This window comes from Triticum aestivum, chromosome 2B (genome assembly GCF_018294505.1).
Source record: "Triticum aestivum cultivar Chinese Spring chromosome 2B, IWGSC CS RefSeq v2.1, whole genome shotgun sequence".
Classification (NCBI taxonomy): Eukaryota; Viridiplantae; Streptophyta; class Magnoliopsida; order Poales; family Poaceae; genus Triticum; species Triticum aestivum.
In genome coordinates this window covers 14,024,443-14,039,617 of record NC_057798.1, presented here as the reverse complement: position 1 = coordinate 14,039,617, position 15,175 = coordinate 14,024,443, and the positions used below count along the sequence as shown (strand labels likewise).

Here is a 15,175-nt window from a genome sequence, read left to right as displayed (position 1 = left end):
GTGCTCAGATCTCCTACCTTGCATCATGAGCAAACACATGAAAAAGTTGAAAGAGTGAATCGGTTGAGGAAGCAATTAGCAGCAGAGAACGAAACGTCTAAGCAATTGGAGAACTTAGAAGTGCAGAATTGGCCACCTATTAGAACTAACAGGGCAACAACGCCTCCTGGGTTTCCCATCCAAGTGAGACAGGACACTAATAGTGTGGCAGGAAACCTAGTTACTGCAAGAAACAATGTACACACTCCTGCATTCAATCAATTTTATCAATAGAACAAAGACATGCAACTATGGCAATGGTACTGTAGAACATATGTACGAGAGGTGCAAGCACGGTTCATGAAATCCTTAACTAAAAGTCCCAAACTATATTTTCTGTGGAATATCTAGTAGGCTAGATAAGGCAATGTAATAAATATTTTTGGATGTTTGTTGCACCTGAGGAGTTAAATGTATCTCTTGCTCAAATGTATGTCACTGATGAAGCTGATATATGATTGAGAAGACATGGGAAATCGAAGAAACAACTCTCCTTGAAATAGTTTGGAGTTGAGATGGTGAGGATATTTTCAGAGCAAGGCTCTTATGACTTAACTGAAACCTTTGAAGGGCTAATGGAAGATGTGCTGGAAGAAAATGCTGAGCTGGGAGAATTGTAGTTTGTCAGGTGTTATGTGAATGATTTAAGGGGGGGAATTAAATTCCAGGTTAGACCATTAAGGCCACAATCACTGACTGGTGCTTATTGTCTAGCCAAGGAAGTGGAACCTAACTAACCTATAGTTAGTGCAATCCCTAAGAAGCAAATCGGTCCTTATGTCAATTATTATCAAAAGAACAATGGAAGTTTCTAGATCAAAAATAGTAACACAACAACACATATACAATAGAGTATACCTGTCAAACAAACCGAAAGCACTACTGGCACATTTCAGAAACTCGGGAAAGTAGGAGAATGTTGGAGGTATGGAGACAAGTGGATGCATGGTCATACATGCAAGCTCATTCCTAATGTTCACTTAATGCAACAATAATTGGGAGAGCAAACTTCTAATGCAGAAGAAACTATTCGAAAAATACAAGAGGAAATTCCTGAAGAAGGGGAACAAGCTATGTTCATTACTTAAGGACGATGTTATCAACCGCTCCCCGGTGACCTCCCCAGCAGGGGAGACGAAGACCCTCTTGCATGAAAGCACAGAGCATCTTATCGAGCATGTCCTCCTCCCCATCAACGACGCTGCTCACCTAGCGACTCACATTGTGGCGTACCACTCGACGCGATAGACTTATATCTACACACAGCAAAACTTATGCAGCGTTTGAGTTTGTTGGTTTGTTGCAACTTGGATGCTTTCTTCTTTCTTTCGTTCTGTTACCTTTCTGGTAGTGGGATACAATCCATTTTTTGATCGGATGGAAAAAAAATCACGCCCACTAACAAGTGTATTTGCACATGTATTGTGGAAAGGACCTCCGTCCGGAAATATTTGTTGGAGAAATGGATGTATCTAGACATATTTTAGTTATAGACACATCCATTTCATGAGTAATTCTGTACGGAGGGAGTAGAAAATAATCCATCTCTATATACGGTGACAACATTCTTCGGTTGGGTTGATTAGCCCGCGCGTGTCCAATCCGTGTGGCACACCATTTTATTTTCTATCTCTTTCTCTCCCCCACAAACATGTGGGACTTGCTACCACGGTGGCATGCCATGTAGGTGGAATCAACAAAACAGGAGCGACGGAAATCTGCCCAAGTGTTCCCGAACATCAAGTTACATGATCAACTTGTGTCTTTCCTAAGTTGTCGTATGACTATGTACCCACCGTGCAAGTTCATGTACGAATTACTCTTTTTAGCATTCCTTCTACTCCATCCGTTTTTGGACGGAGGGAGTACTTATCACCTCCGTCTTCTCACCGAGGAAGCCGCCGGCCTGGTCCTTGCTCTCACGGTGCAGAAGTCGGTGCCCTACATTGTATTGAATGCCTCGTCCTTTGTCGCATGGGTCGTCTACTACATTTCGTCCTTAGTTGTCTCTGTCATTTGGGACGTTTTGTCCATGTCCTCACCATTTGTAAGTTTGTTGGTGTGGCGGTGATGGCAGCTCCCCTTTGCAATTTGGCCATTCGGATTCCTCTTCGTCACATTGGTGAGGGCTCCGGTGTTATCATGAGGCGTGAGAACTTATTTTCAAAGGTTGTGATCTTGGATGTGTGGATCTTCCGGCGGCGAATGCTTCGACGTTTGTTTTATCGAAAGCATTGGTCATGTAGGCCTTGATGGCTTGCCGCACGCAATCTACAATGACGAGCTGGCTGTGCCGATGGAGAGGCATCAGGGGTGGCGCGCCATCAGCCTGTTCTCGAGGAAGAAGAGAATCAGACCCTAGGGACATTGGTGTATTTTTTGGTTTATTTTAGAGGGGTGTGATGCCTCTTTCAGAAAAGAAAGTAAAGAAAAACAAGAATACAAACCTGGGTCCCTCTCTGCTGATTTTGTTACAAAGAAATATATTTTTCACATTGTACGTCCTTTTAACAAAGAAAAACTGGTGTGATGCAAAAAGAATAACATAAACTTTCAAAAAAAACACACTAAGTATTCCATATTAACCGTGTTCGAAGCCTTTAACGGAAAACAAAATAATGTAGGCTAGTTTTTAGAATACATACTTTAAATATATTTTTTGTCTAATCTTCGGCTTTCATTTCTTCTTTGCATAAGAAAACGGTGTCCAGTTAATGTAATGCAAAAACTAGTAATGCACAAAAGAATCATGCATGTAAACTTTCTAAAACTATAGTAGGCACTACAGGTTAGGCACCTTTGAAGGCTTAATGAAAGAGCCAAATAACTTAGGTTAGTTTCCGAGATACGTACTTTTATTTCTTTTTTATCTAATACTACTATATAATCTCTGGCATTTAGTAAATCTTACTTTTTCAGAGGTTTTTTAACTCCAATTTTCTCATCTCATTTGCTCAAAGGAGAAAATGGATAAGCAAACAAACGCTTATCCATATGTGCACCCGTGATACAAAAAAAAGAAGAAGAGTGCGCCCGTGACACACTACACAGAGGGGTCACGCACACAGACGTACGCGGTCATCCCAGTCAAAAGTGGGAACGGGTCCTAGTGTAGACGGAAGGTGGTACGCCTGTTTACCGGAGCGGTACAACTCTTGCGTGTCTCAAACCGGCAAACCAAGTCAGCCCCTCCCCTCTCTCTCTCTCCTCTCTCTCTACACACATTTTCCTCGAATCTCGGCCTGCTTTTCCTATCCCCAACTCCCATCATCGGCAGAGCATGCAGGAGCCACATCCCATCATGATCGCCAGAACCGGCAACCACGCGACGTACGATACGCACGCAGCCAATGCCCGGTGACGTCTCCCACGCCTTGATCCAGTAAGGAGAGAGGGAGAGGTTGAGGAAGACTCCGTCCAGCAGCAGCACAATGGCGTGGTGGTGATGGAGGAGCGTGGCAATCCTGCAGGGCTTCGCCAAGCACCGCGGGAGAGGAGAAGGGAGAGAGGTAAGGCTGCGCCAAGAGGGAGAGAAACTCGTGTGTTAGGCAGCCCCAAAACCTCCACTATATATAGGGGCAAAGGGGAGGGGAGGCGCCCTAGGGTTTCCCCTAGGGGGGGCGGCGGCCAGGGCAGATGGGATCTCCCCCTTGGGTGACTTGGCCCCCAAGCCAGGAGGTGGGAACCCTAGATGGGGCGCCCCAAACCCCCTGGTCACGTGGGAATAGGTGGGGGGGCGCACAGCCCCTTAGTGGGCTGGTTTTCCCCCTTCCCTTGGCCCATGAAGCCCCCAAACACTTGTCGGGGCTCCCGAAACACCTTTCGGTCATGCTGGTCATCACCTGGTACCTCCGGAACACTTTCGGACTCCAAAACCCTTCGTCCAATATATCAATCTTTACCTCCAGATCATTTCGGAACTCCTCGTGACGCCCGAGATCTCATCCGGGACTCCGAACTACATTCGGTAACCACGTATATCTATTTCCTATAACCCTAGCGTCACCGAACCTTAAGTGTGTAGACCCTACGGGTTCGGGAACCATGCAGACATGACCGAGAGGTTCTCCGGTCAATAACCAACAGCGGGATCTGGATACCCATGTTGTCTCCCACATGTTCCACGATGATCTCATCGGATGAACCATGATGTCGAGGATTCAATCAATCCCGTATTCAATTCCCTTTGTCTAGCGATATTGTACTTGCCCGAGATTCGATCGTCGGTATCCCGATACCTTATTCAATCTCGTTACCGGCAAGTCTGTTTACTCGTTCCGTAACACATCATCCCGTGATCAACCCCTTGGTCGCATTGTGCACATTATGATGATGTCCTACCGAGTGGGCCCAGAGATACCTCTCCGTTAACCGGAGTGACAAATCCCAGTCTCGATTCGTGCCAACCCAACAGATACTTTCGGAGATACCTGTAATGAACCTTTATAGCCACCCAGTTACGTTGTGATGTTTGGTACATCCAAAGCATTCCTACGGTATCCGGGAGTTGCACAATCTCATGGTCTAAGGAAATGATACTTGACATTAGAAAAGCTTTAGCATACGAACTACGATCTTTGTGCTAGGCTTAGGATTGGGTCTTGTCCATCACATCATTCTCCTAATGATGTGATCCCGTTATCAACGACATCCAATGTCCATGGTCAGGAAACCGTAACCATCTGTTGATCAACGAGCTAGTCAACTAGAGGCTTACTAGGGACATGGTGTTGTTTATGTACCCACACATGTATCTGAGTTTCCTATCAATACAATTATAGCATGGGTAATAAACGATTATCATGAAGAAGGAAATATAATAATAACTAATTTATTATTGCCTCTAGGGAATATTTCCAACAGCCTCGTGGTAGTACCGCGGGCCCTTGCGGTAGTACCGCTTGTATCGTGTGCTAGTACCGCTCGTCGCGGGCTGAGTTAGTAGATAACGGTTGGATTTGTTCTTTCACTATAAAAGGGGAGTCTTCTTCTCCAAGTTAACCACATCTTCCACTCCCAAGCTCCATTGTTGCTCTAAGCTTCATTTTCGCCTGATCTCTCTCCCTAGCCAATCAAACTTGTTAATTTTCTAGGGATTGGTTGAGGAGGCACTGGTCTGCACTTCCACCAAGAGAAATTTGATTCCCCCCACTAATCCCTTGCGAATCTTGTTACTCTTGGGTGTTTGAGCACCCTAGACGGTTGAGGTCACCTGCGGAGCCATATTCCATTATGGTGAAGCTTCGTGGTGTCTTTGGGAGCCTTCAATTAAGTTGTGGACATTGCTCCAACCTTGTTTGTAAAGGTCCGGTCGCCGCCTTCAAGGGCACCAATAGTGAAATCACGTCATCTCGCATTGTGTGAGGGCGTGAGGAGAATACGGTGGCCCTAGTGGCTTCTTGGGGTGCATTGTGCCTCCACACCGCTCCAATGGAGACGTACTTCCCCTCAAAAGGAAGGAACTTCGGTAACACATCCTCGTCTTCACCGGCTCCACTCTTGGTTATCTCGTACCTCTACTTGTGCAAGCTTATATTGTGTTGCATCTCTTACTTGCTTGTGTACTTGTTGTTGTTACATCATATAGGTTGCTCACCTAGTTGCACATCTAGACAACCTACTTTGATGCAAAGTTTAAATTGGTAAAGAAAAGCTAAAAAATGTTAGTTGCCTATTCACCCCCTCCCTCTAGTCAACTATATCGATCCTTTCATCCAGTTACAAGTCCACCCTTCACTCGCAACCGGTTTGATGTTTCTTCTATTTTATAATTAGGTTCGAGTCTTTTTTTTGCATTAGTTGCAAGTCCACCTTAACGTGCAACTAGGTCTGATTTTTTTTCCTCAGTTGCAAGTCCACCATTGACTCGTAACTAGGTGTTGATTTTTTTGGGTCACAGTTTGCAAGTTAACATCGACTCGCAACTGGGACCGCTCCTATTTTAACCATTAACTCAAAGATGGGCTCTCGATCCTTTTCTTTTCCGTGGTTGCAACTCAGCCAACTACTTGCAACTGGGCTCGAGCCTTCTTTCGTCCCATTTGCAAGTTCTCCACTGACATGCAACTGGACCCTTGATCCTTTTTGCCCTAGTTGCAAGTCCACTCTTGACTCGCAACTAGGTGTTGACTTTTTTTGTCCCAATCTCAAGTCCACTGACATGCAACTGGACCCTTGATCCTTTTTGCCCTAGTTGCAAGTCCACTCTTGACTCGCAACTAGGTGTTGACTTTTTTTGTCCCAATCTCAAGTGAACCATCGACTCGCAACTAGGCCCACCCCTTTTTTATCCCAATTACAAGACAACCATCGGCTCAAACTGGGCTCTTGATCCTTTTCTTTACCGCAGTTGCAAGTCAACCAACGACTTGTAACTAGGCCCGGGCCTTTTTTTTCAACCTAATTGCAAGTCCTCTGTTAACATGCAACTGGGCTCTTCATCCTTTTTTGGCCCTAGTTGTAAGTCCACCCTTGACTTGCAATTCGGCCACTCAATTGCAAGTCCAACATCGACTCATAACTGGGCCCTTCATCCTTTTTTTGCCCTAGTTGTAAGTTCACCCTTGACTTGCAATTCAGCCCGACGTTTTTTACCCAATTGCAAGTTCAACATCGACTCGTAATTGGGCCCTTCATCCCTTTTTTGCCCTATTTGTAAGTCCACCCTTGACTTGCAATTCGGCCCGACGTTTTTTACCCAATTGCAAGTCCAACATCGACTTGCAACTGGGTTGACCCTTTTATTTGCCAGAGTTGTCCACCATTAACATGCAATTGGGCTCTTTGACCTTTTTTCCCTAGTTTGCAACTCCATTATTTGACTCACAACTGAGCCTACATTTGTTTCCTCGGTTGCAAGTCCACTATCGACTCGTAAATGGGGCTGATTTTTTTTTTTGCCTCTTACGTGACTAAGCCCTACAATTCATTTGTTGAATGTGGAAGTTATTTGTTATGGGTAGGATACATAGGGAAGGAAGCATGTCATCACACCAGTACATGCATTAGCTGATCCTTCGATGAGCTTTGCATGTTTTGTGCATATCAAGGTACGTACTAGCACATGCACATATCCAACGCAAGGCATAAAAGGCTTGCATGACAATCAGCGCATACAAGTACACGCTAGAAAATTAAAAAGGTTCACAGTACACTAAAAAATGTTCAGTTTGTTAAAGAAAATGTTTATTGTATATATAAAAAGTTCATCCTACACTACAAAACTTTAGTTTGTTTATAAGAAATGCTCTGAATGTTTGAAACATGCTCCTATTTTTAAAAAATTATTCACAAATTCAAAAGGTGTTCATGTTTTCGTAAAACATTTCATTTTTTTTTGATTTTTTTGGGAATTTCAAGAAATGTGTCCATTTTCAAAATTTGTCCGTGTTTTCAGAAAAGTCCAGAATTTTCAAAATTGTTCACATTTAAAAGTATTTTCAGGATATAAAAAATTGTTCGCATTTCCCAAACTTCTCATGTTTCAAAAAGTGTTTGGAATTATATTTTTGTTAAGAATTTTCAAAAAAAACTTGGAGTTCCAAAAATTCCTTCTGTTTTAAAAAAAGCGGCATTTTCAAAATTATTCACAATTTTTCAATAAATTGTTCAGACAAGGTTTCATGCAGCATTGAGTTCTTAAATATTCGCGTTGATCTTTTACCACCAGCATTCATTAGTTCCAGTGGATGCGTTTAGGTGCAAGATGGTTGAGAGTTCTATTCTCGTTAGGTGCGCCGAATTTTTCTGCCTTTTTCCCAAAACTGGGGTGGACAATAAAAAAACACAACAAACAGCGGTTGGGCTGGAAATCAAAAAACAAGGCTGGCTGGACTATAAAAAATATACTATATATATATATATATATATTTAGCTCTGATCTTTTGGCTAATATTTTATTTTCCAATTACAGGATATGTGGTGTCACGATTTATTTCCTAATGAACGTGTAATTAAGGTACATTGATTCCTAATTTAGGTGTTCTAAAAATGATATGATATATGATGTGATGATTTGTCTCCTAATGAAGGTAGCGCAATGATTCGTAGTTAAACGTGTTGTGGTGATGACTAAAATTAATTAATAAATATGTGAATGTTGTGATACAACATCGGGACAATCTGGTCCATTGATGAATGGTGGATATGTGGCTGAGATCTAATGTTTCTGCCTCAACTCGCTTGTTTAATAGTAGTGGATGGATGGATGGAAATGGAGATGGAGATTTGCTTCCTGTGATTTCTGCTCGAACTGGATGCGCCTCCCACCGCCGATGTGGTTTTGCTAGAACCAGCTTTATGTTTTGCTGGAACTTGCTAGTTAATTTTTTTTTGCTACATTGATTTTTTAGTAGATTTTTCTACATTGACTTTGTTGGTGATTTTTATTTTGCCGACCGGCGCCCAACGTGCGGTTTTTTGCTAAATGATGATGACAGGCTAAAACTTGGGCCGAACTGCAGGCCCTCCTCGTGTGTCTGCCGCGATAACATATCCACCGTCCGCTGACCGATCAGCGATCCGGGCGAGTCCCGTCTCCCCCTTCACGCCTGCTATTTTAGATCTGGGCAAAAGCCCAACCCGGCTTCTCCTTCCTCGCTCGATCCCCAAATCAAATCGCTGCCTGCTGCTTCCACAACCCAACCCTAACCCTAACCCTAGCCGCGCCACCACCATCGATCCCCAAATCCCTTCTCCCTCCACCAAACCCTAATCCAAAGCTAGCTAGCCGCCATGGCCCGTTCCATGGTTCTGCTCGACCGCGAGATTGATTTCACCCCCCACGATGAGGCGCTATCCGGCCGACAGTTCCGGTGGGGATTCTGGGAAGGAAGAGGACTACAAACCCGCGAAGCCAGGAGTGATGAAGTCATCAAGTACCTGCGGACCTTCAAGGCCCGCGCAGTCGTCGACAATCCGCCGGAGCTCTCCTTCCTCCACATACTGGTGCCGCCGCAATCCCTCCCGCTCCCGCCTCCATTCATGGACCTGGACTCGGGCCGCATCTCCAGCACGGACAAGAACCTGGTCGCCCTTTACGCCGGCGGGTACCGCCCTGGCTCTAGTTTGTCGGGAGGCTATCTCATCTACGACGCCAGGAAGGACTCCCTCTCCGTCATCCCCCGTCTCCCCTCCGACGACTTGCATGGAGTCATGGGGCACCAGTCGGCCGTCGTCATGTGCGACGCCCAAGGGGAGGGCTACGTTCTTGCCGAGCTCATCAAGAAAGGATTCTCCCAGGCCGGGGTCTGGCTGTGGAAGTCGTCCGCCCCACAACCAGAATGGGTCTCGTTACCCGGGAGCCATCCCCTTCCATCCAGCAGATTCACCGTTGACTTGTGCTTCTCTTACCGGGGCTCTACCCTTTGCTGGGTGGATCTGCTCAAAGGCATGTTCCTCTGTGATCTCAACCAAGACTGCGACAACAAGTTCAGCTTTATCAAGCTGCCACTAGACTGTCCAGCCCTGGATTGCAACTTAGAGGAGTCCAGCTTTATCAACAAGTTCTGCACCCGCCCAGAGGAGTTCCGTTCCATGGCCTGTGTTTGTGACCACATCAAGCTTGTCTCCTTGGATGAATCTGGATTGGAACTCTCGGTCTGGACTCTGTTGACTGATCACTCAGACTGGATCGAAACCTCCAAGTACAATGTTGATAAAATCTGGGCAAACGTCAACTATCAGTCTACTGTTTTGAGACAGCTTATTCCGTCTCTTCCTGTCCTGAGCATCCATGAAGACGGGGTTGTCTACTTGGTCGTGAATGATGAAAGCATCGTGGACCATCGACTAGATCATAAAGGCCAGTATTTGCTTCGTGTTGACATGAAGAGTAACGAGATCCAGATCTCTCCACAGCCTACAAGGCGTATTTGTTACCAACTCTTTGCCAGCGAGTTCAGTGCGTACCGACAGCATTTACAGGATTGACCGGTACTACCACCACCACTAAGCATAGTTTCATTTGCATACTACTGTCATTTTATTTATATTCGCCATCACTGAACATGCTTTCATTTCTGTGCTACTGTAATTATGCCTAGGTTTTAAAATGATTTAACATTCTAATGCTTGTTTATCAGTATCACATCCACTTTGCTTCATACTTGCTAATTGAAAAGGAGATTTGGCCACCTCACCAGGTTTAAGAGTAGATGCCTGATATTGATGCTCATCCGCAGTCATGATTCTGAAATCATTCTTTTTTACTACAAAATTACTCTGCCCCCTTGTCATATTAGGACTTGCACATCATGATGACACTCCTTTGCATGTTTCAATCCTGTTTTTTCTTCTTCCTTTTTTACTTGATAGAGATAGTGTTATCATTAGCTTCACCTCTCCACTTTAAGATTTGATGACCTGGGCATTTGGTGAATATAACAGCGTACCTGTAGTTTGTTTCTGAACTTGGAATTGCACGAGTCAAGTGCATTCAAAAATGAACATAGCAGATGAAGCATAATTTCAAACCAGAGCTGAACACTGCAAAGTGTCTGAATTGAAGATGTCAAAAATACCAAAATGTACCTTTGACAAATATAGCTGCTTCAACAATTTTAATTCACAGCATCCTGGACTGAGCCTAGACATTTTATTGGTTTTGCCCAATTAATTGATATCACTGCATATGTACTCAACCTTGCACTTGTTCCTTTTTAAAATTATTTTTAGGTAACCTGACATACGGTCATGTTAAAAGTATTGTTTTTGACAGACATCTCTGTTTTTTTTTTTTTGGCCAGAGAGAGATAGAAGCAAGAGAGTTCGGTGCGAGTGGAAAGACGTTGAAGATTTGAGATGTTGGCAACATAACATGTGGAACTGGTACTTAAAGTCCACTGGAGACATTTACTGTTGTCATTATCTGATGTTAGTAGTTATAAACTGAATGGTGGGTAGTATGTGTTTTCACTCATGGCTTTATGTCTACTGAGTGGCTTGTTTTGGATTTGTAACTGGTAATGGCTTGTTTATTTTTGTGACTGCTGATTCTGGCTACATGCATCATTGTGATTTTCCTGCATGAATCCTGCTGGTTTGCTATAAGTCTGGTTGATTTAAAAGCAATTTTAGATGTTTGGAACTAATTGGTGCCTCCTTTCTCTGCTGTTTGCTTGCCCATAATTTGACTGGTATTTCGACAGAAAAAGAATATACATTCTGGATTTTAAAGGCACTTAATTTGTAAGCTGTTGTATGTTGCTAGACCTGAGGCATTGGCTCTTGGTGGGGCAATTTTGCCCTCTTTGTTAGATTCCTTTTGTGGCAGGCTGTGGGTTTCATCGACCCTTTGGACTAGTGAAGGATTGTTGCGTGGCATGATATGCCTGGTAAGTGGCTATTGCAGTCTTGAAAAACTGGTATGGCGAGGCCGCCCCGTGCATGTGTCCCTTGTTCATTTTCGAGCTTCGACAGACTTGTAGCATGCAATCAAAGAAAGAAGAAACGAACCAGCATAGTTGTAATTTGTTGTTGGTCGTTGAGCGTGCCTTCTCTAAAAGGAAAATCTGTCTTGATGAAACAAAATATTTTTGACAATCAATACCATGATATATTTATAGTAGGGAATTGTACATGTTAGAGATACATGAGCTAACTACAGCAATTACAAAATAAAGTCTAAAAGAAACTAGCAAATCTTCAATATATTTCTCTGAAGACGGCCGTAAAAGTAAAAATAATAGATAAATCTTTCAATGAAGAAGACGGCTATCAAAACCCTAAACCAATTTAATAAAATACTACTATTATTAAGAACTCAACTCATAGATGGCGTTCTCTATCCCACACAATGCCGGTGAGGCCGGTCAAAGGAGTGGGGACCGATCTATCTCCATCTCTCCTAATGTCGGCGAGGCCGGTTAAAGGAGGGGGAACCGATCTGTCTCCATCTCTTCAAATGCTAGTGAGGCCGGTCGAAGGAGGGGGAACCGATCTATCTCCATCCCTTCCAATGTCGGTGAGGTCGGTCAAAGGAGGGGGGACCGATCTATCTCCATCCCTCCCAATGCCGTTGTGGTCGGTCAAAGCAGGGGTGCCGATCAATGGTGAAGACCCCTCCCAATATTGGTGAGCCTGGTCAAAGGAGGGGGAACCGGCAGCCACTAGGTTTGTAAGAGGACCTTCTTGAGCGAGGAAAGGAAACAGTGGACTGACGACCTTTTAAAATATTGCCAGCTGAAAGTACTCCCTCCGTTCGGAATTACTTGTCTCAGAAATGGATGTATCTAGAACTAAAATACGTCTAGATACATCCATTTTTGCGACAAGTAATTCCGAACGAAGGGAGTACTACGCATGAGAAAAAACAGCATCTTTCACTTATTCGTGAATTTGCAGGCGTCGTACTTGTATATATACTTAGTGCAATCACCAAACCGAGGAACGAAGCCTTGCGCGCGCGTCCAGCAGAAGCACAGCACCTGCATCAGCCTATATCTATACGGAACTGCTATTTCACATCTACTCCCTCCGTTCCTAAATATAAGTCTTTTTAGACATTTTAAATAGACAACAACATACGGATGTATGTAGACATATTTTGAGTGTAGATTCACTCATTTTGCTCCGTATGTAGTCATTTGTTGCAATCTTTAGAAAGACTTACATTTAGGAACAGAGGGAGTAGATGTGAAATATTATCTCACATCTAAGTCTAGAACGACATCTTGTTTTGTCTATAATATTCGTGCAACTTAATTGCGTCACGTTGTCAGGCGCAATGGCCCGCGTTCGCGGCCGTGCGAGTAGGGGCGGGCCATTGCTTGTGTTTCTTTTCCCGATTTTTGGGCTGGTGGGCCATTTTGTTTTGTCTCGGTTGTTGCTGTCGCCTCGCATTTTCCCTGTTTTTTTTCATCGTGAGGGGAGGTGGTGATTCCCATTCCTTTGCTCAATCCACACTCTTTCCTCTCCGAAGGGGTTCCAGGCGACGGCGTTGTCGAGAGTGAGAAGGGAGGAGAGACCCCCGCAGTGAAGTGAGTAATTTCCCCTCCCTTTTTGTGTTCTTCTTTTGTGTATCCATCGATCTAGGGTTTGCCCCCAATCGACAAATCTTGTGTATGGATTCAACGGGACGGTAGATTTTTGTGTCTAGAGATTCAATTCAGACTTATGCACTCCGATGGAAACACAAGATCTTTGATCAGGCTATGTCGTTGTGCGCCTGGGTCGTATGCTTGCTGAAGGTGGTGGATTGAAGCTTTGCTTTGGGGATGAGAATCCGAAGTTCAACCTTGTGGTGAACTCACCATCATCGGCGCACGTGCGGTGATTCCTTCTTGAAGGGGTAGCCTAGGAGTTGTGTATTTTTCGTTTATGTTGTGTCTTGTATCATAGGGTTAGTGGTTATCTGGGGGAGTTACTGTCTCGAGGTATATGGCCTCAGGGTTTGTTTTTCGCATTTTTTTTTTGGATGATGGTGTTCGGCTGTTGGATTTTGCTCTATTAATAATATATGGTTGCATGCATAGTCCTGATGCAGAGGTCGGGGGTTATCCTTCTTTAAAAAAATAGAGTCAATTCAGTGGGTGGTAGCCTGGTAGGCCTGGAGTTGATACATGTTCTAGTGTTTGCCCCATCGAACAGAGAGATTCAGTGGGGGTGGGCGTTTTTAGTTCAGTGGGTGTTTTTAGTTCAGTAGGCGTGTTTTTAGTGAGACTGTTTGACAGACGGGGGAGATCCATCATGTGTGATTCAGTTTGTATCTCTGAAACCAAGTTGTGTTCGATCCACCCCGCGTGATGTTTGTTTGTTGTGTACAACTTCCATAGCATCTCATTCTATGTGATATTCGTGTGAGTTGTAATAGAAGTAGAAATTGTTAGATATTTACTAGATGTGTTTGTAGTAATACGAGTCTAAATTGCTGTCAAGATAGCGGTGAGTTGTTTTGAAATATATTTTTTGTGGATGCATGCATAGCCAGGCTGACACCTGTAGTAGGCACATGTTGGTTGTTTTTCTTATTAATCCACAAATAGTATCCATTTGTTAGATTTGAATCATCCCTATTCTTAATGGTGCATTTTCTGATGGAGTGGTGTGTCTTGCGCAACTTTGCATGCCTATAATACAAAACTGCCTGCTATTTAAGTGTCTCTGGATCTGGTTCCACTCAAGTTGAGCCATCACCAACACTAGACTCACACGCTTCCGAAGAACAAAGTGAAGGCCCTCAACCCTATGAACAAGACCAAGAGCAAGATGAACCTATTAGTGATGATGGTTCACCAAGTGATGCCCAAGATCAAGTTCACTCCTCCGAGCAACCTCAAGATCAAGAACAAGTTCAAGATCAAGAGCAAGTTCAAGACGGCGCTCAAAGCGATCAAGATGATGACCCTCAAGTTGACAATCATATGCCTTTGGAGGAACTTTTGGAGCATCGAGCCGACAAGATATCCTCCGCTCTCAAGTGTCAAGAACATGTGTTGGTGAATGTGCTTGGAAGTTTAAGAAAAAGGGTAACTAGACAATTAACTAACTTTTGTGAGCATCACGCGTTTGTTTTTTTGTGTTGAACCCCAAAAGGTACATGAAGCGCTTGAGGACTCGGATTGGCTTGAAGGCATGCATGATGAACTCAACAACTTGGTGTGGTGCGGGATGATGTAGGTGCTCGTCGACTTGCTCATGTGAATGCTTGTCATGTAGCGGGTTCCGAGATGCTTGTCGGTCTTGACGCGCAGCTCGTCGAAGAGTGTTCGATGACGGTGTACTTGAGTCGGAGAAGGTGTCGTCGGAGTGTCGACTCGAGCGTCTCCGTATTGAGGAGGAAGAAGTGGAAGGACGCCGGTTCCTCATGAAGGCGCGGATCTCATCCATTCTTGCATCATTCTCTTGCTTTTGAGCGTCGAATTTGTTGTCGAAGTAGTCCCTCATTGCTTGTTGCTCTTGGTGCAATGCCTTTTGAGCTCCAAATAGGTGGCTCTTGGTGACGAATGATGACATGTCGTCGTCGTTCTCGATGAGAGGTGGTGTGGTAGAAGAGCTTGGCCTATCCATCATTCCAAGCAAAATGTGAGTGGTAGAAGGAAAAGAACGTGTACCAAATGTACCTTGACCGAAGTTGAAGATGAATCAAGTTCACTCAAATGCGGACAATGAAATAGCACTGTTGGTACCAATTCTTGTC

General features: G+C 44.2%; 1 protein-coding gene across 1 annotated transcript; it reads left to right on the top strand.

The window, feature by feature from the left end:
- Positions 1–8,609: 8,609 nt before the first annotated feature.
- LOC123043126 (uncharacterized) lies at positions 8,610–11,065 on the top strand. The gene is made up of 2 exons (XM_044465477.1): positions 8,610–9,972; positions 10,785–11,065. The coding sequence occupies exon 1, from the start codon at positions 8,773–8,775 to the stop codon at positions 9,967–9,969; it is 1,197 nt and encodes a 398-aa protein (XP_044321412.1). The 5' UTR covers positions 8,610–8,772; the 3' UTR covers positions 9,970–9,972; positions 10,785–11,065.
- Positions 11,066–15,175: the final 4,110 nt, after the last annotated feature.